The sequence below is a fragment of the Olea europaea genome, unplaced genomic scaffold, assembly GCF_002742605.1.
Source record: "Olea europaea var. sylvestris unplaced genomic scaffold, O_europaea_v1 scaffold1300, whole genome shotgun sequence".
Taxonomy (NCBI): domain Eukaryota; kingdom Viridiplantae; phylum Streptophyta; class Magnoliopsida; order Lamiales; family Oleaceae; genus Olea; species Olea europaea.
This window is the reverse complement of record NW_019230466.1, coordinates 53870-79518: the sequence shown is the minus strand read 5'-3', so window position 1 is coordinate 79518 and position 25649 is coordinate 53870. Positions and strand designations below refer to the sequence as shown.

The 25649-nt window shown below is 39.2% G+C and overlaps 1 protein-coding gene across 3 annotated transcripts in view; it reads right to left on the bottom strand.

Annotated features, from left to right (window-relative positions):
- Nucleotides 1-2532: 2532 nt before the first annotated feature.
- Nucleotides 2533-25649, bottom strand: part of LOC111374834 — a 32792-nt gene continuing 9675 nt past the window's right edge. For 2 of the 3 annotated variants that reach the window (XM_022997569.1, XM_022997571.1), the window contains 8 exons: nt 20712-20796; nt 20223-20344; nt 19532-19556; nt 19369-19452; nt 5261-5290; nt 5068-5173; nt 4750-4809; nt 2942-3889 (listed from right to left, as the gene is read on the bottom strand). In XM_022997569.1, coding sequence (XP_022853337.1) covers nt 3865-3889; nt 4750-4809; nt 5068-5173; nt 5261-5290; nt 19369-19452; nt 19532-19556; nt 20223-20344; nt 20712-20796 — 537 coding nt within the window. In that variant the 3' untranslated portion in view covers nt 2942-3864. The other variant, XM_022997570.1, reaches the window with a different exon arrangement.

Here is a 25649-nt window from a genome sequence, read left to right as displayed (position 1 = left end):
ATGGTCCAGTTGATCGACGATCACCTCCACCAAAGGTATCTCCTCCCTCGAGGACATCACCTCCGTCGATCTAGAGCGAAAGTGATGGGGATGGTCGATGACTTATCCTACGATATTAGAGTGCTACGTGGCCACATCGTAGACCTCCAGGATGAGATTATAGTGCTCCGAGGTGATATTGCGGGTAGACGATGGATTAGCAGAAAGGGTGGCGGAGAGGGTGGTCACCCACAGTTTTAGACAGATGATGCATTAGAATCATTTTTGTTATCCGTAAAGCGAGAACAGGTGGTCTCGATAGGGACGGGAGAGGCGACGGAGGAGGAGAGGGTGACGGAGGCCACGATTGTCATCGCAGTACGTCATTTTTCCCTTCACGGTCGAGACGAAGAAGAGGAGGTTTGTTGATAGAATGTTCCTCAACCTATTTTGGGAGGTGGACCATGCCAAATTGAAAGCATTCGAGACAGAGTGGAGAATAATTTTGCCCGGGTAAATATTCATGATATTAGTAAAGTACGCTACGTTACTCATATATGTTTCTTTAACATTTTTCTGTTTATTTTTTTCAGGGCCAACCGCAAGATAGGTCAAACGACGATCTCCGATGCTTATAATTGATTCCATGACATCGTCACTTTAGGAGTTTGGTTCACCAACGATATAAGTGAAATAGTCATATTGTTAATTTTTAATGTTATGATTGGTTTCAAAAAACTCAAAACAAGAAAATAAGCTTAAATTTTTTTCCAATTAAAATAATTAATAAATTACACAAAATCTACCCAAATACCACTTTAAAATATATATTTTATCACATATTAACATAAAATTGATGTCATACTAAATAATCAAATTAATTGAAAAAAATGTCATAAAATTATTTTTAAATTTTTTAAACCAAATGCAATTTCTAGTTTTTTGTTTTGAAAAATAATTTTTTAGAACAACAAATCAAACGCGTTTTCTACAATTTTAAAATAATCCCTCAAAATAGAAAACAGAATCGCAAATCAAACGCACCCTAATTTGCTAGGATTATCAAAGCAAATAAAGAAATTTGACAATGCATATGATAACATTGATCGAAAATATGGAAGGAATTATGATAACTAGATATATAAAAATGGTGAGATAAATAAATAAAAATGGTGTGAATGTGTAGATATATAAAAATGATGTGGATAGATATATGAAAATGATTAAAGTAATTATGATGATATAGATATGCAAAAATAGTGTAGATGCATAGCCGGCCCCCTTTTCTTTCATTTTTTTCAATCTCTCATATTTTAAACAACACAATTTTTTATAAAATAATATTACACGTAAATCAAAAAAATTTCCTTCTTTTTCAACTACCTATTCTCCAAAAAAAATACTGTTCCACCCATCATAATTTGAAATAATGGGGGCCAAACATGGCATAGTGTTAAAATGAGTAAATTTAATAAAAACAATATTAGAATATGATGTAGATGAAAATAATAATTTTTAAAATTTTAACAGTGATAGATATGGAGTCGGATGTATATGTAACAAAGGTGGATGTGAAATACCAATTTTCTAAAATATTTTGTATATAAACCCAATTTTTTTTTTTTTTTTTTCCCATTTTTACCAAAAAAAAAAAAAAAATCTTTTTTATTGAACATAAATTTTTGCCTTCCTTTTACACATTATGAGGTAAGCTTTATATTAACATTGAAGGGAGATGCTATATGTACCAAATCATTTACCAAATGGATAACCGAATTGACAAGTGTCGCGCATTTATTGAAGTGGACAGGTGCCCCTCCAATAGGGGGCGTCACTTGTCAAGTCGGTCAAAAATTAGATAAGACATTTGATACAAGTAAATTAATTCTAACATCGAAATAGGGTGACTTATTTTCACTTTCCTAATGAAAAATTATTTATTTACCAAATAAAATTTTTATGCTTAGTCAAACATGTCAATCGATATCAACTCTATATATGATGCAATTGATCATAGTACGAAGTAAATAATTAAGGATGATCAACCTAAATGGTTTAAGAAATGCTCCGTGTAACACATGAATTTTAACGTGTGAAATTAAAATCGCGGTGAATTTATTCTTTTACTTCTATTAAATTCTAGTCGATAGTATTTTAATCTCAATTTCTATTTTTATAGGATTAGGAAGTATACAAATAAAAAATAAAACATTCTTCTCATTTCATTTCTAAATTTACTGAAACAACTACGCGTACCAGAGTTGAATCCCATGTTATAAGAAATGAAAGCCTCTTTAAATTGGCACAAGATACGGCTCGACTCAACCCAACTATTCAAGTCGTCCTTTCCTTAAAAATAAATATATTTTTTTCTCTTATCTAGAAATTATCCCAATATTTTATTTAATGGGAGGGGAGACTAATGAAAAAAGATATTATAGCATTTAATAAGTAAGCTCTCTGTGTTGTTGGACAAGTAGGGGTGAGTTGGGGTTGGTATTTGGGGAAGTAGACTCACATGGAAGTTTTAGAATTTTTCAAGTCTAAACTTCCAAATAAAATTATTTATTATAATATCAAAATCAACAAATATTCAAATTTCCATATCACTCATTTATGAAAATTGTACTCGATTACGTCATTGATGAAAAATAATATGAACCGCATTACATGTAACGAGGGATCATAGGGCGGATAATAGTAGGGAGCACGAAGTCCTTGGGGAGGGTGTTTTTGGAATTTCAACAAAAAGGACACTGTTTCAATTGTTTCAATTCAGTCATCATCCAAAAGGTGTAACAATAATTTCATGAGTTCTTCAAGTAATTTTGCCTGCCAAAGAAGACCAAAAACCCCATGAATTTCGAACCTGCTTTCGCTGAGATTGCTGGAGGTAGTTCGATTCCCGACACATTAAGAAATGGGACATGCTGAATTCAGGAAGAAGATCACCTAGCTGCATTATCGAATACATTCATCACAACATGTGATCATAATAATTCACAATATCTATTGTTAACTATTAAAATCCATATAAAGGGTCTCTTGGTCCTAACTCATTCATTTTCTGTTCCATATAATAAAGTATGCCTGCTTTCTCTTTGGAAGGGTCGAAACCCTTCCCAAACTGTACAAGCTTCTTTCAAACCGTATGGCTTTCTGGAAGCAGATTATGATGTTTATGCAGATAAAATGGTAGATGCACATATTCCTCCACGGGACGATTGGGATGAGGGCATAAGAGTCACAGATCATACAATAAAGTACCACATGGTTGAATATCTATGTGAATCCAACTAGAGCCATACAAGAACAAGAAGATCGCTACTCTTTCCCTAGAACACCTTGCTAATGGAAATTTTCTTCCCTCTTTTTGATTGAAGCGGGAAAGCAGGATTAAAGCTCTAAGTCCTTATAATTCATTTTAACTTAATTTTTAGCTCAACGCAGAATTTCTGTTATTAAGTATGCCCCTATGCTCAAAAGCTCACAACCTAACTATATCGAGTTAATTAAATGATTGCTCACTGATATTTGTATTTGTTACTACTTGCTCACTAAACTATAAAGGGTTACTAAGTACTCACTCAACTATACATAACATTATCCATCCGTCACTCATCTCACTTCCCCCTCTCCAGCTGGACAAAAAACTCCACATGTCGGATAGAAATCCAACGTGGCAAAACACGTCATCATTTGTGGAAAGCTACACAAAAACACTAATAATGAAGTGGCATTTTCCTTTTAACTATTTAAATAATGTTTTCTCCTCCTCCAAATCAAAAACTCAAATCCCCAATTAGAACCACATAACAGCAATTGAGAAACCCCAAAATGATTCCAAATCACCCCCCATTTTCACGAACCCTGGGATTCACTTCTTCATCGAAAATTCTTCACCGGCATCCTAGAATTTTAAACAAGACTATTATTAATGGCCAACTTTGCAGGACAAACAACATCCAACAGAAAGTAGATTAATGCTGAAGCTTTATCAGATGGAATTAGAGTTCTGCTGATTTATGCTCAGACATGGATACACAAGCATCTTCTGGGATTAATAGCTTCTGTAAACATTTTTTATTATGCAACCATAAACCAGATTGTGATTAACAAAGCACCCACATCCCTTTTCAGCCATGTTAATGCTACTGGTTCATCTAAAACTGGTATCAGTGTTTCATTATGCAAGAAGTTTGTAAATATAATTTTGAACCTCTTATAGTAGTATAAAGCATTAACCTTCTTCAGTATTAACAGTAAATTTCAATTGACTTTGATAAAAGTAATTTATATAAAACCAACACAAAAATGAAGAAAAATCTATAAGCAAATATATGGTCATATTATATAACCACGAGAACGTTTTTGCTAAAAGTTGGAATTTTCTAACCAATTCCCATTCAAAAATTCCAACCCATCAAAATTGAAACCTAAAAATGTGAAAAAAGGACCAAAATTCAAATCAGTCAATATATTACTTCTTGGTTGTTGGTATCCCTCGCATGAAAGAATATGTGGTCCAAGAACAATCACTCGGACAAATTCAGTGAGTGTAGTACATTCTTGTGGTTTCAATTGGGGAGGAATCTAGGGTTCATATAAATGGGGGATTTTTCTTTTTCAATTGTTGTTGCGTGATTCTAATTGGGGTGTCAAGGCACGTATTTGTCCAGCTTTCCACAATTAACAGCTTATCCTAAACAATATACAAAAAATAACAATGCACTTGGGTTGGCAGGAGAAACAGCGAATGAGCAGTTTTACCTTAAGATTACGAGACCAATATACATCGCCCCACAAAGGAATAAGAAAGAAACAAATCCCCTGCAATTGATATTGTATAATTACACAGAAAAAATGTAACATAAATAGGAAACAAAATGAAATGTGAGATCAAATTGCGACCATGTGGCCCTTAGAGCAATTTCGACTAAACTCGAAAGTAACTTTTAAGTTATTTTGTTTGGCACGAAAACTAGCTTTTGTAGAAAATAAGTCTTTACTTTGTAGAAAGTGATTCTACTATTTTTCAGTCTTAACCAAACACGTTCTGAAAATGAATATATATATATATATGCTCACCAAATAACACCCCATCCAACGCCATTACAAGGGCACGGACAAACTTCTGCAAATTTCTCGGCATCACTAATATGAACTCTTCGAGATATCAGATCACCGTATATATCTGAACAAAAGAAAAGACATGTTAGACCTTTCTAAGTCGTTGCTAACTAGAAAAAGAAAAAATATAGTTCTTTCTTTGAGACCATACCATATACAGAGAATAGGCTATTCATAACACCTGAATATCAGAAAAAAAGAAATAAGTAACAAGTTTTTCATCCCTTGGCATCAATCTTCACAAATGTGCAGGTCAAAAACACTAATCACACAACTGACAGTGTTGTTTCACTTTGGTCGCCGAAGTTTTTTTGTTCCAACATAGTTACTAAAGTTTCAATTTGTTTCATTCTAGACATTCTGTTTGCCTCCATTTGGTAAATTAGATGAAATGCTCACGTGGCTATCAGAAATATGAGGTGGCGTGAAAATCTGTTAGTACATTGTCTTTATCATCTAACTGGACAGAAACGCGTTTGTTGAACTAGCCTTTCCAAGGCAACAAAAATTTTAGAAAAAAAGAAAAATCTTAATCATTATTCCCAATCTCCCGCAAGCCACCATGCCACTACAATCGTAAGCACCACTACATGAACATTTTCATTAACTTATGATAGAAAGGTAGTAGTGTCAAAACTAAAATAAAGTGTGGGTTTTTTGATACCCAATAATCCGGACGATGATTTAAAACAGTTGTCGGATTATTTATCGACACCATGGACTTGGGCTCGACTCGGAGATGAACTACACTTTTGGATGGTTCGGATTTGGGTTGGATGATTATTTGGTTAGTTGGACCATTTAGTGATTAATATGGAGTTGAATATTGAGCCATTAGTTTAGGTTAATTGGTAGCCCGCTTAGTGAACCCTAGGCCCATTTAGAGTGACCTAAACTAACCTATATATATATTTATCTCCCAACCGTTTTAGGGGTGGTGTATGTGTTGTAGCAATGGAGAGAAGAGTTGAGAGAAGAGAGGCAACCGAGAGAGAGGGAAGCCATGTGAGATTGTGAGTAAGATTCAACCACTGTTCTTGTTTCGCGCGGGTTCGTCGCTAACAATTAAAAGGGATCAGACGATTGTGTAAGGGACAAACCTCTTGAGACAAAGTCCCAAAAAGGGGTGTTCTTTTATTGGTAATGACTTTACAATTGGAAATTAAAAATAGAATGTCTCCAAGGGGCGCAAGCACATGAGTTACTGAAAGAAGTGTTTAAATCTAAGCTAAGAAATTTAAAATTACATGTTCTCTGTTCTAGAGTTTTTGATTCGGTCACTTTGCTCTGTGTCTTTTCTTCCTTTTATACTCTTTGGATGATCTCTTTGTAACCAACCGCCTAAAAACTGCTTGATCGTTCTACAACTGCCCACTTTCCTCGTAATGGCCAACTTGTCATGAAACTGCCTTTTTTAACTGCTGCCATTACTCTTCGTCGTTCAACCGTTTTCGATTGAATTCCTTGAATCATGGAACGTGATAGGGCTGCTTTAATAACTGCTTTGATAACTGCACTTCTTGATAACCACAACACTTTTTGTTTGCTAAGACCTTGGACGACTCGAAAATTTGGGCGAGAATAGACTAACAGCTCTGGGCGATTGCATGGCACTCCATTCGCTCAGATTCTGGACGATTTGCAAACTTGGGCGATGGTGTTATCGCGTTCTTGGGTCTCCCTATTTGGGCCTTCATCTTGAATTGTTTGATTGGGCTTCGTTCTTTGGGCTATCTGATTTGGGGATCCTCTAATTGGGCTTCATTCCTTGAGCCGTTCGATTTGGACTGAATTTTTATGTGTCAACAATTACCCCCCAATATGGCAGAATTAATACCAATTATTAAATTTTGCCATATTCACTTTGTGTTTCCAGCAACATTCGGAATTTCCAAGGATTTCAATCATTGTTTTCTTCTATAGCTTGAAAATGTGCGACGCTTTGCAAATCCTTATAACCCCCAAACACGCCATTTCACTGCACCATTAAATCACGCCTCACTTTTTCGCGTTTCTCTCCCACAATTTACTGTTCATCTTTTTGCTTCCCTGCTATGTAACTCTGAAAAAACTTCGTTTCATTCCTAATGGCTACTTCACAATCTCAATCTGGCGACTCCTTTAGTTTTGATGACTTTCAGAAACTTCTGAGTCGTCCATACATAACTCCGAACTTTCTCGCGCCTGCCAATGTCGAACTCAATGAGATCTACTTAGGTCCTTTCTTCAACAATGCAGAGGCAGTCGAACAGGCGGCGGTGGGCCAGCTGTTTTCTTGTACTCAAGGCCCTCCATTTCTAAACTCTCTGTCGCTGGGGCCACTTCGCGAAAGAGGTATTCGCACTTGGCCCAAATTTGACGTAGTTTTCTGTAGGTGGCATGCTCGCCTTGTGGACCATGGTCCTACTAAGGCACTTTTTGATAATGCTAGGATTTCTGATTTGTTAGAAATCTCTATTCAACCCCCTACTTTTGATTCAGCACTTTTTTCGATCGCTCTAAGTTTTTGGTCTTCTGAATATAATACCTTTGTTTTCCCTCTTGGCCCCATGTCTATTACTTTAAGGGATGTTGGGGCCCTAGTGAATCTACCACATTTGGGCGATACCATTTTTCCTGGTATCTTGGTTTCTGGTGGCGCCCCAAAGTTTGGTAAAAACTACACTGAGTCTTATTCAAGCCTGCAAGCCCTTCATAACCATTCGAGCGCTGAGCCTTCTCATACCGAGCGAGTAGCCTTTCTTCTGGTTTGGCTTTGTAAATATGTTTTGTATGTGCCAAGCATAAAGCCCTCCCTGAGTTATTTACTTATAGCGCACGAATTGGCGCGTGGCAGGCCTTTGAATTTATGTTCTTTCTTTTTGGCTGCCCTTTATAGAGGCTGGCTTCTCTTCAAACTCAATTGAAGAATGATGCATCTCCCACTGGTAGTGGACCTCTTTGGTTCACTCAACTGTGGTTGAGATCCTATTTTCCATTACTTGGTGCTCCATCAATTTCTCGTTCTTCTGCTAGCTGCTATGGGCTAGCCATTGAGCCCTTGGCTCCTGTAAATATGTCTAGAAGGGACATTTTTTCATTCTTTTATTCTTTGGATTCAATCCCTTCCTTCTTTCCTTTTCCTCCTTTTTTGACTCCAAACTATGTGCATCCCCCCTCCATTATAGACAGGGCGAGCACCTCTCTGCTCATTTGGATCCAGTTTTTAATCGAGAGGGAGTTATTTCAAGATATTTTAACTGGGACCAATGCCAAGGCAGGGGTAGAAATATATGCTCCCCAATTTTTTGCTCGCCAACTTGGTTTCGACCAAACTTGGCCTGTTCCTCCTTGCTACTCAAGGAACTTAATTGACCGCTTCCATATTATTAATAAGGCGGAGGCAGAGGCTATAAATGCTCGCAATCTTCTTTTAACAAGCTATTTTTCATTAGCCCCCTTCAATTCTAGCCACGCCATCCATCCCCTTTTTGAACAGCTCTGGCCGTCAGTGAAGCGCAGATTGTTTACGACTGCTGCCAATCGTGCCTTTCATTCACTGAACTAGCCGAGCATTTCTTCCCCTCCTCCTATTTTAGTCACTCCTTTGTCTATCCGGAGTCCTTCTCCTCCTCGTCGCGTTAAACAGTCTGCTCGTCCATCTTCTTCTCTCCCTACCAAACCTACTGCAGCCAAGAGTGCCCCAAGCCACAAATGGCCAGCCTCAACATCTCCCATTCTGGAGGATGATGTTGATGATGATGATGACACCCCTCTTATCATCAGGAGGAAGGTAATTAAATTGGTTTACTCACAAGCATACTTTTCCATACTTGAAACTTTTCTGTGTGCTGATGATTTATTTGGACTTCTCAGAAAAATTCAGCCTCTCCTTTAAAGGCTTTGGCGTCGACAGCTCCTGCTCCATCATCCTCCGCTGAGGCTGCTTCATCCAAACCAGTTGATAAAGGGACTACGCTTAAAGAGACATTTTCAATCCCAGAATCATCATCACAACCAATGGATGAGTCACCTTCTTCCCAGGGCGTCAACCCCCCAAACATCGAAGCAGAAGATAATTCAGTTTTTTGATGCTTTACCTTTGCTTGTGCTATTTGGTTTTTGATTTGTTGCTTTTGAGTTTTGCAGATGCTCCTATGAGTCTGCCCGTTGTGGCAACATCTTCTCGCTCAGACAAGGGGAAGTCCTCACGAATGGTGGAGCCACAGGTGGCAAACTTGGCTGAGGATATGCCATCTTCCACGATTATTGATGAGGTAATCTTTGCTTCACTTTTATTTCCATCTTGTTCGTTGTAGTGAGAATCTTCAATATTGGCAATTTTCTTTGCAGAATGTTGACAAGATTGTGCGTTACATCCAAAACTTGTTCGCTTCTTGGGGGCAAGTCAAGACATCTCGCCCCGCTCCATCTGGTCGTCCTGCTACTTCTTCAGAGAAAGATTTGAAGTTTCTCAAGCAGTCGATTTTTGAGTACGTGTCTTTCATGGATATTGACGTTGGTAAGACTAGTGCTGCCAGACACAAGGATAAGCTTGAGCATTTGAATGCAAAGTTGGAGCAAGCACTGACACTTCCGTCGCTCAATCTTTCTGCCGATTTTAAAGCGACGTTGAAAGTTATCCATTCCGAGGTCCTCTCCTTGTTGGCCAAGAATGCTGAACTAAAGGCCAAAAGTACTCAATATCTTCGCGCCGTATCTGAAAAAGAGTCATTGCGTCCGGAGATCAACAAGGCTGAGGACGAGTTGAAAGAAATCTCTTCCGAAATCATGATTGAAGACTCTTTGATGGTTAGTTTGGTTGCTCAGATGAAGGAACTTCAGGCCAAAATGGACGACTGCAAGGCAAGAATGGTTGCTAAAAAGCGCAACGCCTCCCAAGGAATTGAGCAAACTAAGTCTTTGGTCGAGCAGTACAAGAAGTTGGAAATTGATGATGATGTCGTGGCTGAATTGAACATCACTTCCTCTCGGCAGAACGAGGATTGGGAAAAACTTAGGGAACGAATTCGTTCAGTATGGAGTGGATTGTAATTAAGACATATGACGCCTTAACTTTTCTTTTTGTAATTTCACATTTGACTTTCCTTTTTTTACCTTGTTCATCATTAATGAACATATATATTAACTTCTTGTGCATTTATTTGACGTTTTTCTTTTAATCGCCAATTCTTCAAGCATTTAACTGCTTTGTGCTAAAAATCTTGCACATTTTCTCTTGATATTTCCACCTCTTTTCCCAAGACTTTGGGCTACTTAATTCCATTTACTAGGCAGAATATGGCTGCTCAAATTCTGTCTCTTCATCTCCACCCCATTATAAATATACGTATGCTTCGCACTTTCCATCTTCATCTTCATTTTCTTCTTCGAAACCAATTTGCTGCCATTGTTTGGCATTCTGACAATCAATCCGAAACCTTCGTCTTTCTATAAAAATGGATTGTTTGGTCCACCCATTTTACTATTTGCCTTGATGTCACCTTTGGTGTGGGAGGTATAAGAAATATTTTTTGGCCAGCAGCAAAGTTTTTACCATCAAAGTTCTTCCCATCGTCTCTTTGTCCTTTACAAGGAGTTCGATGATAGAAGGCAATTTTTGGGATGCTTGCGGGCCACCTTGCTTGCTGAGAGTGCTTCTCAGCCTCTTTGCCCGCCATTGCAGCGATGCATTTAGGAAGGTGGTGTGAGGCCAGTCCACCCTCTTACTCGGCGATCCCACCATTGCAGCGATACATTTAGGAAGGCGGTGCGAGGCCAGTCCACCCTCTTACTCGACGATTGACCGGGAGATTAGCTTATTTTTTATTGTACCTTCTAGAGCATCCATTATTTGTATTTTTGCATCTTTGTAATGAACTTTGATAATAAAGGACTTTATTTGAACGTATTTCGCTCTGACCTTGTTATCCTTAATCGTTCAACATATTTTGATTATACTTTTATCTGTTCACATTCCCATAAAGAAGGAACATATTTTTTCAAATATTTGTCGTTAATGAATCTCACGTGCTTGGTGCCATCTAAATCTTCCAAATGATACGCTCCATTGGGCAACACACTATTTATTTTGTATGGTCCTTCCCAATTGGGCGATCACTTCCCGTACTTTGGATCCTTGCTATCCAAAGGGAGTATCCTCTTCCAAACTAGTTCACCCAGGCTGAACGACTTGGCTATGACTTTTTTATTATAAAACTTAGCTATTCTTTGTTTTTGAACTTGCAATCTATCTAAGACGTCCAACTTTAACTCGTCCAACCCTAATAAATTTTGAACTAGTGATTCTGTATACTCATCATCATTCAACTTATATTGCAAGCACACTCTAATCGATTGTACGTTGATTTTTATAGGCAAAACGGCCTCCTGTCCATAAGCAAGTTGGAAAGGAGTAACTTTGGTACTTGACCGAGGTGAGGTTCTATAAACCCACAAGGCCTTGTTCAGACATTCGTGCCAATTTCTGACATTTTCATCTATCATATTTCTGATGACATTTTTTAGAATCTTATTAGAAGATTCTGCTTGTCCGTTGGATTGAACGTAATATGGTGTGGAGTTTACTAATTTAACCCCAAACTCGCTCAAAAATTTGTTCACTTGATCCCCATTCAAAAATGTTCCGTGATCTACCATCAACGTTTGTGGAATTCCAAACCTATAAATGATGTGATCACGGATAAACTCTATGACATTCTTTTGGGTGATCTCTTTCAAAGGTACCGCCTCTATCCACTTGGTGAAATAGTCGGTTGCAACTATAACAAAAGCATGTTGCTTGGACGATGGAGGATAAATCTTCCCTATCAGGTCTATCACCCAACCCTTGAACGGCCAAGGTTTAATAATAGGAGTCATCTCTCGTGCTGACGCCCTTTGTATTGGACTATGCTTTTGGCATGCTAAACAACTCTTTGCATACTGAACGCATAATTCTCCCATCTTTGGCAACCATCTCATCCTTTGGCCAGCTTGATGAGCTCCACATATCCCTTCGTGCACCTTAACCATGATCGTCCTGGCTTCTTGCAAACTTACACACTTTAGCAATACACCATCAGAGCATTTTTTAAACAACTCTTCATCTATTAGTGTATAGTTCAGCAAACACAGCTTCATTTTCCTACTAATCCCTCCATTAGGATCTTTAAGGAACCTTTTAATCTCTGTTCTCCAACCCATTGCATCTCCATCTTGTATGCAATGAAGTTCAATCTTCCTCGCCCTTCTTTGAGTCACGGGCAATATAGTTCCATATTCACAAGTAAACTTCCAATTCAAAACCTTTAGTACCCTGAGGCCATTTGGGCTAACTCATTTGCCACGTCGTTATATATCTTATTAACACATTGAAGTTCTACTTGGTCGAATTCTTGTAACAATTCTTGGGCGATCTCATATTGACTTATAATGGAATCACTTTGGCATTTAAAATCACCAATCAATTGGTGGATTACCAATTGAGAATCACCCCTAACGATCACATTTCTTACTCCCATATCTATCATTAGTTCTAGGCCTACAATTAAGACTTCATATTCGGCCTGATTGTTGGTGCACATTCAGTCTAACGTAAATGCGAACTTGTAGCAAATCCCTAAAAGATTAATCAATGCTACTCCTACTCCTGCACCTTTAGAGGTTTTTGACCCATCGAACTACAACGCCCAAGGTTTTAGCTCGAACGAATTGATTTCTAATTCAATTTCTTCAGGCATGTCAAGGCATGGATGATCGGCTAGAAAGTTATCTAAAGCCTGATTTTTTACTGCCTTTTGAGGTATATATTGTATCTCGAATTCTGATAAAGCTAATGTCCAAAGACCTACCCTTTGGTGTAAAATAGGGCGCGAGAACATATGCTTAACTAAATTTACTTTAAAAATTAAATAAACGGTTACGGGCCGTAAATAAGCCCTTAATTTTGTACATGTGAAATACAATGTAAGACATAATTTTTCGATGGCAGAGTAATTACATTCACATTTTGTTAACCGTCTACTTAAGTAGTAAATTGCCCTTTCTTCATCAAATTGATCTTCTTGTGCGACCATTCCAGCTATTGATTCTTTTTCAGCCAATACGTACACTTTCATTGGCCGTCCTTGGATTGGTGATACCAACACTAGTGGATTTGATAAATATGTCTTCAGGCTTTCAAAAGCCTTTTGATGTTCTTCTTTCCAGACGAATTCGTCCTGATTTTTCAGCTTTAAGAGCGGCGAGAAGACTTTAGTTCGCTCTGCATAGTTAGAAATAAAGTGTCTTAAAAAGTTTACTTGGCCTAGAAACCTTTGCGATTCTTTTTTGTTGCTGAGTGGTTTGGCCTCTAAAATGGCCTTCGCTTTATTTTTATCAAGTTCAATCCCTCTCTTATGTACTAAGAAGTCAAGAAAATTCCCTGTATTAACACCAAATGCACATTTCAAGGGATTCAACTTTAACTTATATTGCTTCATTCACTCAAACGAACATCTTAACTGTTCGAAATGGTCCTCTTCTTTAATGGACTTGACTACTATGTCATCTACATACACTTCAACAAACTTGCCTATCATATCATGAAAGATTAAATTCATTGCCCTTTGATAAGTTGCCCTTACATTTTTTAGGCCGAAAGGCATAACCACCCATTCAAAACATTCTAGAGACTCAGTGCATCTAAAGGCAATTTTGTGTATGTCTTCTTCAGTTATATAAATTTGATTGTATCATGAATACCCATCCATGAAAGAATACATGACATGTCCGACAGTCGAGTCTACTAAAGAATCCACCATGAGCATTGGATACTCATCTTTGGGTGTAGCTATGTTTAAATTCCTAAAGTCTATACACACCCTTAGTTTACCATTTTTTTTTAGTACTGGCACGATATTGGACAACCATTCGACATATCTGGCTGTTCTCATAAAACCTGTTTTCAATAATCGCTTTATCTCTTTCTTAATCTCAGGGAGCACATTAGGAGCAAAACGTCTAGGAGGCTGCCTATGAGGTTTAAAATTAAACTTAGTTGGTAACCTATATTCCACCAAGTAAACCAGGCATTTGTTCATATTCCCAAACAAAACAATCTTTATACTCCTTTAACAAAGCGATTAATTTATCACTAACCTCTTGATCGAGCATCTGGCTGATGAATGTTGGATGATCTTCTCCTTCATTGCCAATATTTACTTTGATCAGAGGGTTTTGTGTTTGAGCGTGTCCAGGTTTGATGATCCACATCACTTCATCATCCAGTTCCCTTGTAAGTACTTCTTCTTCTAAACAGTCCACCTTGTTGACTTCTCGGCCAATGCTTTGTTCTAACTCGAATATTGCTAATTTGTCCTTCAGCGCTTTCAGGGCTGTCTCTTCTTTCGCCTTGTCATTGCATTCCTTATTGAAAGCCATTAGTCTGGCTTTGAAGGCCTGAATATCGGCCATTTGCTTTTGTAACTTAGAATCCATTCAAAACTCCTTGATTATTCTTTTGCCAATTACTGACTCTTCTAGGGCCACTATATTTGGCCTCATCTGTCTGAACATTTCAGTGAGTGCGTCCACTGAAAATGGCTCTTCGCTTTGCGCGACAACTTGAGTTTCTTCCCCATCACAGGTCCATAGTTTCCTTCGTACATGAACTTTTCCACCGAGTTTACTTCTGCGACAAAAGGCCTATTATCGGCCTGTACCACCTCTGCTTCGCCTTTGTTATTCCAAAAGATCGGGCGATGAGGGTATACAACGACTTCCATGTATCCAATCTCTTCCTAGTAACACATTGTAACTAGTAGGACCATCTATTACAAAGAAGACTGTGGTCCTAGTAGTCGTTCCTATAGTTATGTCCAATGGCATAACTCCCTTAGCTGAAGTTGCTCCTCCGTTGAAACTCATAAGGATAACTTCTGTTGGAATCGTGTCACTCTGTCTTTGCAAACTTTCTCATCATCCTAGATGGAATGGTGTTTATAGCTGCTCCATTGTCGACAAGCACTTTTGCCATAAGGATGCCGTTAACTAGAGTTTTAACGTACAATGGCCTCAAGTGTTTAGTTAATTTCCTGGCTAGCCATTTAAAAATAACTTTTTCGGCAGCCTCTATTTCTACTTCCTGCTTGTTTTCTGTCGAATTATCCCCCTGTGATAAGTCGACGTGCAGCATATCGCGCTGATCCTCTGTTTCCTGAATTTCCTTCTTACTTTTTTCTAATGCTTCCTCATCAGTTACCCAACCTGTGGGAGGGAGCATTATTCTTGGAGGTGATCCATACTTTTCAGAGCGAGGCACTCTCTTCTTCCTTTTGGGTGTCCCGTACAGTACGTAGAAATCGAAAGGACGCCCAGATGGTTCTCCCAACAAGTCTACTTCGTGAACTCCCTCTCGATGTAATTGTTTCAACAGAGTATTGCGCGATACTCCTCTCCTTCTTCCTTCTGCTTCTAGGTCGATTTCTTCTTCAATGTCTGTCATCCCGTCGTCTTCTTCATCGTTGTGGGCCTCTCTAGAAGTCTGACCTTCTTCATATTTCAGCACGCAAGCTTCTCCTTCGTTGTCCTCCCTTTCTTCTTCTTTTTCTTTATTCTTGAATTCATTGGCCAGTAAGTAATTATTGGCCACGACAGGAGGTAACGTACCGAACTGGATAGTAAGGGGCTGATCTGGATCTTCTCCATCCCTTCTGTCCCGCCCGCTCAAACTTTGATCTCCCAGAAGAAGTTTCTGGCAGCTCTTTCATTGATTCATCTGTACCGATTTCTTCACTATCCTTGAGAATATTTTGATTGGCTATCTTGAGTAGTTTAGGCGCTTTAGGATGTGGCACTCCCTATTGCTGCCTCATCATTCGTCCATAGTTTCGTTGAAAACGCCTTTGTTGGGTTCTAATCATCTCATCGAAGGGTACTGCTCTTCCTGCATTATAGTGGAACGAATGCCATACATTTGGCCGGCGAGATTGCGGTTTGAATGTTCTCCCATTATCTGCTGGCCTGAACTGCCTCTCAAAAGGCGGTCCTCTATAGAATGATGTACCTCGCCCTCTACCAGGCTGAGTGTTTGGGAAGAAAGTAGGGCGATGGGGATGCTGCCATATCCCTGGTTTCTCCGTATTTCCACTCACTTCTCTTTTACATCTTGCACACAGGATGTGTTTGTCCTTTTTTGGTTCTTTCCCCTTGATTCGTTCAAGATACTAGGATGTGGTCTAGGATCCTCTTCTCCATCATCTACGATTAACTTGAATTTTGGCAACTTATTTTTGAAACCAAACATCACAATGTTCACTCCAAGTGGCTGTGGAAAAGGATTTTCATCCACTGCCATCTTCTTTTTATCGTGGAACGTAATTCGTCCTGATTCAATGGCATCCTGCAATACATGGCGAAAAATCAAGCAATTGTTAGTCAAATGTGACCATGCATTATGCCACTTACAATATTTTTTACCCTTAATTTGTTCAGGGTTTGGCAATTTATGCTTATCGCTCAACTTTATCTGCTTATCCCTATATAATTTATCAAATATAAGGTCAGCTTTGGTTACATCGAACGAGAACGTTCTAGCCTTTATGTTTCCATCTTTTATGGGCTCATCTTTACCCGATGGTCTAGACTTGGCCATTATGGGACAAGTATACGTATCTCCTTTGACCAATTCGGCCAAACACATTTCGGCCTGATCGTATGACTTGTCGCTGATGGTATGAACGTCAAAATTTGGGTCTTTGTAATAAGTCCCTTAACTAGAATTTTTCATCTGTTCTTCCTCTCTTATCAGTCGTTCATACCTAATCACATTCGTACTCAACTAGAAAAGGTCAGGAAATTTCTTGTCCTGAAATTTCTTTTTTAAATCAAAGCTCAAGCAGCCCTGAGTGATTTTGACAAATTCTTTTTCGGGCAGAGGTACAAAACACTTGCTTCTTGCTGTCTTGAACTTTTGGAGAAAACTTTCTGCCCATTTGTTTGGCATTTGACGTAGATTCACCAAATTAGCTAAAGTGACTTCAGACTCAGTTTTATAAAACTGAGCGTGGAATAACTGTTCCAATTGTTGTCATGTTTGAACAGAGTTCGCTGGCAAGTTGATGAACCAGGAGAAAGCTACTCCTGTTAATGAACTAGGGAAAAGCCTCATTTTATGGTAATCGATTACATCACCACTTTGCAATGTGAATCGCCCTATGTGTTATAGAGTAGACACCTTTCCTAAACCGGTAAACAGTGAGAATTCTGGCACTTTATACCCTCTAGACCATAGATATGCTTGGTCTACCCAATCAGGATATGGCTTTGTGTAAGTCGGCCTAATGACGAGACGCACCCCAAAAGCCATCTGATCCAGTACGATTTTCATAATTTGATTCCTCAACATGACTTTGGGGTCATATGGAATTCCTACAGGTTGGTTAACCGGTTGATTTGCATGAGGTCTGATGTTTGGTCCTTGATTGGCAACAAAGTTACCATGATTAGGGCCATTACCATTAGCTTGAACATTTATTCCCTCATTAACTCGTGGGGTATTCTGTCCATTGTTTAGGACATTATCTCTTATATTTGGATTACCCCCCAAGTTAGGCGTACCACTACTATTGTTCTGATTTGGCACTGCACCACCCCCTTGGTTTGAAGTAGAGGGACCAGAAAGTGGTTCTACCCCTTGATTCAAATTTAGGACTGAGGGATTATGTCCCAAAATTGTCCTAATTTGAAAGTGATTTGCAAGAGGCAGAACCGGTTCGTTCAAAGTGTTTAGTTGTTTGGCCATGTTGTCATAATGTGCATTCCCATTTTGGGTAAATCTTTCCATATTATGAATACTTCGAAAATTTACCTGTTCAACGACATCTTGTGTGAGTTCTCCAAGTAGTGCACGCATGGTTCGAGGACTCAACTCTGTCATTGGTTCGTAACGACTGTTACTGCTCTGATTCTGTCCATCTGTTCGTGGAGAGGCATGCTGCTCCTCATATCGCTCGATCACAGACTGGACTCCTCCCTGACTTGCTGCTTCCTTATCGGATCTATGAGGCATATTGTTTCACCTTTTGTATTTTCAACACAAACACCACTGTCCCACAGGGCATGCCAAATTGTTTCGCGCGGGTTTGTTGCTAACAATTAAAAGGGGTCAGACGATTGTGTAAGGGACAAACCTCTTAAGACAAAGTTCCAAAAAGAAGTGTTCTTTTATTGGTGATGACTTTACAATTGGAAATTAAAAACAGAATGCCTCCAAGGGGCGCAAGCACACGAGTTACTGAAAGAAGTGTTTAAATCTAAGTTAAGGAATTTAAAATTACATGTTCTCTGTTCGAGAGTTTTTGATTCGGTCACTTTGCTCTGTGTCTTTTCTTCCTTTTATACTCCCTGGATGATCTCTTTGTAATCAACCACCTAAAAACTGCTTGATCGTTCTACAACTGCCCACTTTTCTCGTAATGGCCAACTTGTCATGGAACTGCCTTTTTTAACTGCTGCCATTACTTTTCGTCGTTCAACCGTTTTCAATTGAATTCCTTAAATCGTGGAACGTGATAGGACTGCTTTAATAACTGCTTTGATAACTGCACTTCTTGATAACCACAACACTTTTTGTTTGCTAAGACTTTGGGCGACTCGAAGGTTTAGGCGAGAATAGAGTAACATTTCTGGGCGACTGCATGACACTCCATTTGCTTAAATTCTGGGCGACTTGCAAACTTGGGCGATAGTGTTATGGCGTTCTTGGGCCTCCCTATTTGGGCCTTCATCTTGAATTGTTTGATTGGGCTTCGTTCTTTGGGCTATCTGATTTGGGGATCCTCCAATTGGGCTTCATTCCTTGGGCCGTTCGATTTGGGCTGAATTTTTATGTGTCAACAGTTCTTCTTCCTCTCCATACCTTTGTGGATTGCTAACACCACCACCCTTCTCCTTTGTGGGGTTAGAGAGAAAGAGAGCAGTCCAAAGTGAAGGTAAAATTCTCGGATCGAGCCAAGGTAAACCGGTGTTCGTTTGATTGTTTTCTGAGCCCGGAATCAAGATTTATCGAGGGATTTCCGTTACATAAAGTTTTTAGTAACTGATTTGGAACCAAAATAAAAGTTCTTCGACACAGAGAAACAATATAATTTGGATGACTAACAGTGTTTTTAACACGGAATGTGAATTTGCAGAATTAGATCTCCATATAAATATATATATATATATATATATGTATATATATATGTATATATATATAGGGAGAGTTAAATCATAAGAACGTGAAGGCAGATAACTTACCAATGAACAGAATAATGTAGCGAAGGATTTTAATTCGTGTGGTTTCTTGAAGAACCCATGCAACAAGAATGAACAAGATAAATCCTGATAAATTGAACTCATGAATATCAGCATCGTCGTCTATCATCAAAAGTAAAATTTGGCTTGTCTGCAAAGATCATACCAATACAAATCCACCGAAGAGTCCACTGTTAAATAACCAGGACAATAATAGATTAGAAATTACAGAAATTTCACTTCACACCGTGAATGACATATTTAGACTAACAAATTTCCACTGGCCAACAATAGGTCGTTTCATAAGATGGACAGTTAAGTGCCAGACAATTTAAGGCAGAAAAATAAGTATTTTTTAATCTCATTCTGCCTACCAAACATGTCCTAAGAAAACAGTGTACATCACTAGAATGAATTTGAGTTCATATCGTTTCCAATCGCACATAAAGAAGCCTATAATTTTCAGCACATTTTTAGGACACAAAGAACATCAACATCTTTACTAGTTTACACTCGGCCTGTTTTTGTTTGATAAACTCAATTAATTCTTAATAGTTCTACTCCTGGGAGTTTGCATTTATTTGTTTTCCAATTATGAATAATTTTAACTTTTAGAGGGGGACACGTTTATTAATTGAAATTTAGTATTCAACACGCACCCTCATGTACACGCGTCAACTTTTTCATCAAAAGTTTGAGATGTGCACGACCACAATGATTTCTAATTCCTGAAAATTTGTTAATTCTGGAAAAAAAGGTAATAATTTACAGAATCAACAATGTATTGCAACATCCTAGTACCTGCAGCCACCAAGAGTGTGTAATCAGTAACCATCTGTGAAAAAATCAAGACTTACATTTTTAGCCACGAAAAACATAACCACAAGAGCAACAGCTAAACATCCGGCAGCAATTCTTGCAGCGAGTAGATTTGTGGATGCAAGTATCAAAACCATTCCCCAGAATGATGAACCAAGATCTGAAATGATACAGGAAAAGGGAAAAAATTATTTCTCCCGAAATGAAATTCAGCCCTCTTTATCACCTATTTTCTAGAACTCATTTTTCTTCAAATTCATTATCACATTTCATATGACCCACAAGTTCGATCAATTTTTCAACCACATTTCATCAACTTTTATCAAAATTTACTAACTAAACAGAGCTAATATGTCAGAAGTGAATAAATAGCACTGGAATAGCATTAAGGTAAAAAAGAAGCTAAAAATATCGTTCATGATATCGTCCAGTCATTGGACTACTGCATACCAAACATGTACTTGAGGTTCTACAGCTCAAAATTCTATCTATCTTACAAAATGCCTTTAAAAGGTAAAGATAACTACATCCAGCAGGCAAGATGAACCAATATACACCACCACGTGTTTGTGTGGCGCCACCTTCATCTGCATGAACTTGTATGCTTTCAACCTGCACACCAACAAACAAAAAGAATGATGGAAATTGGGCTCTCTCTGAACTATTTGGTAGTATCACTATCAATACTTTCGTTGTTTTTGGTCTCAAATTGGTTCTATAGAAGGGTGGAATAAATATATAAAACCTTAAAGAAACTTATAGGAAATTTAATGTTAAAAAAGTCCAGAAAAAATAACAAATTTTATGTTAAGTGCGAAAAAATAATGGCAGTAAGTAGAGTTTCGAAAGGCTAAATCAAGTATTGAGCTATTTTGCATATGTGGTAAGCCTCGACATTGACCTATAAAGTAATTCAAAAATTGCAAATATAAAAATTTAATAAAAGTAGCAAATCACGTAAAAAGACTGCTAATTTACTACGAGTACTGTACGTCTAAAATAAATGAAATAACTAACCAACCATCTAAGAATTTTTCTTTCATCAATGTTTACAAAATATAATAAGATAATAGAGGCAACAAGAAGAACAATATAAAAGAAAAGGCGAAGTGAAGTTGTGTCTTCTAGGCCCGATACAACCATTCATCTACTGCGAAATAAGTACAACTTTACTTGGCCAGAGGCTTTTTGCATTTTGCTATGGCAAGTTAGGGTAAGTCTGACTTCACTTGTTCTCTTCTCTAATTTTCAATTCTTTAAGGATTGGGCAATTTTCAAACGCTAACAGTTAGTAACAAGAAAAGAAAGGGAAGAGTGTGTCACACTGAATTTAGAGAGTTAAGTCCTCGTGGACCTACAAATTAAGATTTTACTTCAAATTTTTAACATGAACAACACTTTTACTCACAATATCGACCTTTTTATGCATAGTTGGCAACGAGAAACCAACTTACAGATTATGTAGTAGCAACAAACAGTATAAAACAATGGACTAAGGAAAAATTCTGCCCTTCTAATATCAGCAACAAACTGGCATTTTCTAGGAAAAGCTCACTCAAAGTCAAGCCAAAAAATGCTCATGAACTTTAAACTCGATTACATCCCAAGAGAAAGTTTCAACCAAAAAAACCAAAATTTTATTATTATCAACGTGATTATCTTAATAAATAGTATATTAAACACTCATGGTATGTGTTGATGTCAAAATTAGCAAGGATGATTTTGAACCAACTTTAAGAAAAAATGCGATTTGTGTTTAGAAAAGATCACAAAGATGTGATAGTGCCATAAGTCGTTATCTCAATTTTTTTTCTCTTTACAAGGGTCCTACTCAACTATTTATACAGATTTCAGCCGAAATTACATCAAATCAATCAAATCAGCAACAGTGCCGAGCTCGCAACTTGGGTCGCCGAATTATCCAATGATTGGTCAATGAGGCCGGTGGTTATATGCCAATGTATTACCAAAGTAATGATGACCTGTAGGGGGCTGGAATTCAAGCCATTCCAGGCGGCGATGACATCACCTGTGGCAAGTATCTCTGATTGATAGGGTGATGTGACAAGGGATAATCATGATGTTTTTCTAAGATAACGGCGGATAACTCCGACCTAAGAGTGTGGGCCGATTATCTGAGGTGGGATTAGCGAACTGTTTTTACCAGATCGGAGTTCGGATGTCAACAATTACCCCCAGGTCAGCCCTATCGTGGGGGGCTGACCTCAATGATGCTTTCTCCAAGTAGTACATTTATGATTGTGACAAGTGTCATCTTTAGAGGTGGATGAGCTGTACGCCATTTATAAGTAGCTTCTTCAGCAAGTTTGGCCAAAACTACATCGTTTTGTCTCCCAGAGTTTTGGACCGTTGAAATTTTCTCTCTATTTTCGGATGAATGGCTCAGATCGCGCCCTCTTATCTTCCCTTTCTTTAAATCAGGTTTTTCAATCATTTCTCTTCCTATTTCGCTGATTTTTACTCTCTCGGATATTTGGGCGATTTCTCTAAGTTCGTATTCGAGTGAGGTCCTTTTCTCAGTTCATCTCTCAGGTATCCTTCTGTTCTTATCTGCTGCCTCCTTTCAGTTTGTGATTCTTTTCTTAGTTTACACATGAGTTCAGACGAGTCTAGAGTTCATTCCTGGGGCAATCAGCAAGAAGAGTCAGTTTCCTTGAGTTCGTCCTCTAGTTGTAGGGAAGTTTTTACCCCCATTCCTATTTCTGTAGTTAACCCAACTGACTTAGGGCATCCTGTGATGGACTTAGGACGTGAGGGTTCCGAGGGAGCAGGGGGATCCGGTAAGGATGTTGAAGAGAGTAATTCCGGGGAGTGGGGGGCGAGTTCTTATAGGTTGGTTGTGACAGGGGTTGTGTTGGCTAGCTGGCGAGCTAAATACGCCATTCCTAGTTTGGTAGTTATGATAATACTAGAGCCATCTGACCGAGCTGACACTCCTCCTAAGGGATGTGTTGCTCTGAACTCGACATCCTCTAGGCTGGCCTTAGGCTTCCTTGTCCTACGGTGATCCGTAAATCCCTTTCTTCTTGGGGCATAGCTCCCACGCACCTATGTCCTAACGGGTGGCGAACCTTAATAGCCACCCTTATTCTGTGGGACCAAATGGGGAATCCTGAGCTGAGTGTCCAGCAATTCGATTCTTTGTTTACTTTTAAGGAGGATGAGAAGAACTCGGGCTGGCAGTACACAAGCGTTAGGCCCAGGACGGGAGGTTCTTTGGTGTTAGACACCCCTTCTTCAATTAAGAAATGAAAGGAAGAATGGTTTTACGTATTGGGGGAGTGACAGTTTCATTCTGCCGAGGTGAATAGGGAGGATGTTGTTCCTAGGCTCTATCATTCGTTATGTAAGTGTTTTTTTGGGTTTTAGTCTTTTAGCAAGGCGTATGTTTGTCGAAGTGCTGACCTCGGTATTTTTCTTTGTGCAGATTACAAGAAGAAGACGTTAACCAAAGATACTCAGAGAGGAGCTGAGAAAATAAGGTCGTTACCTAAAAAGCAGAGGTCCTGTAAGTTTGTAATCTTGGATTCGAACTTATACCGGACCGGACTGCTGCAAGTACGAGTTTCAAGTTCGGCTCCATCCAACTCAGGTAATATTTTGATCTTCATTCGCGATTATAATTTCTTTATGCATATACATGTTTGAGCATTTCATTTTCTCTCAGGTCATCAGGACGAAATGCGGGGTTACAAGGCAGCTGCTGCATCAAAGGGAAAAAAGAGAGAAGTCCCAGAACGGATGGAGAGTCGTTCTGAGGAGGTGGAGGAAGAGGTTCTGTTAAAGAGGAATCGATCAGCATCCCCGGCATCACTGAGAATTCCGGAGGCAGTGCCTTTGTCGAGCCCGACTCTGTCGTCTCCCTCGTTGCCATCGTCGGTTGCTCCTTCTACTGTGGGGACCAGTTCTGCGAACTTGAAGGATGGGTGCCTAGATTTACAAAGGCCGGGCTGGGAAAGTCTGGTGGGACACAGACCAGAGATATTTCTTGACTATCTCCGAGCTCCTTCTCCTTCCAAGGGCATGACTGCCCCGCTCACTTCGCCTTTGAGGAAGTCGGCCAATTTACTTACCCGGAGCTGGGGTGAGAGGGAGCAGGGCTATCTGAATGAGATGCCCATTGGCGAGGCTTTGGTCACTGCTCAACTCCATGTCCACCGATCAGTTTTGTACATGATGGTAGTGGCGGATAAGGTATACCTCTTACCTTTTTCTTTTCTTTTTTTTTTTTTTTTTTTTTTTTTGTAAATGCCTTAATGACTTACTTGATTTTTGATTTATAAAAACAGGTGAAGTCCGAGCTGGACAAACTCGTAGAGACAAAAGATCAGGCCTTCAACCTTTACAATAGCATAGAGGCTGAAAAAGCCCAGTTTGCTTTGCGGGAGAAGGAGTATGAGGAGAAGCTGAATCAGATGAGGATTGAGCTGAACTCCAGGCTCGATGTCAAGGAGCGACTGTTGGAAGAGATCAAGGCGTTGAGGGCCTCGGAGGAAGAGGCTAGAGCTTGGGCAGAAGAGGAACGTGACAAAGTTAGAGAGGCCATCCAAAAGGTACAGGAGGCCAATGAAAAGGCGAGGCAGGCCACAAAAAGGGCTGAAGAGGCTGAGGCCAAGATCGATAGGGCGGTGGAGGCCTGGAAGGAGTCCTCCGAGTTTGACGTGGTGGCCCAGGATGTGTACGTTGTAGCCCTGGAGGAGTTGATAGGGCACATCAGGAAGGAGAGGCCCGATCTTGATGTGGCCTTTCTGGATGAGGCACGGGAGGGGCAGAAGGAGGAGTTGCGAAAGTTGTTAGAGTCTGTCGGAGTCCGGGTGTTATCGAAAACTCAGGATGTTGGAGATACCACCCGTGCCTCCCAAGACCCTTAGGTGTTTTAGACTTGTGATTCGAACTTCGTTTTGATTGTTTATGATGTTATCATTTGAAATGGATAATTTGTTTATGTTCAGTACGGCTTTTTCTCACAGTCTTTTGAAATGGATAATTTGTTTATGTTCAGCACGGCTTTTTCTCACAGACTTAGCAAAAATTGTAAGAGTGTTACAATAGTGTGTAGAATTACTTTAAATGAATTTCGCTTAGTTGTGCAGTACGCGCTTTTCAAATCAAGCATATACGTTGGGCATTTGTGCCAAAGTGTAGTACTACATACGGCCTTAGCTCGTCCAACTTTGAAGAGCAGGGCTCTATAGATGCCTTAGGAGGGGAGATTCCTTAGGATGAATCTTCCACTAAGTGTCACAGCACATACGACCTTGGATCGGTTTGCATATAAAGCAGGGCTTAATGAGGCTTCTTAGGAGGAATCTTCTACTAAGTGTCGCAGCACATACGACCTTAGATCGACCTGCCTATGAAGCAGGGCTTAATGAGGTTCCTTAGGAGGAATCTTCCACTAAGTGTCGCAGCACATACGACCTTAGATCGGTCTGCATATGAGG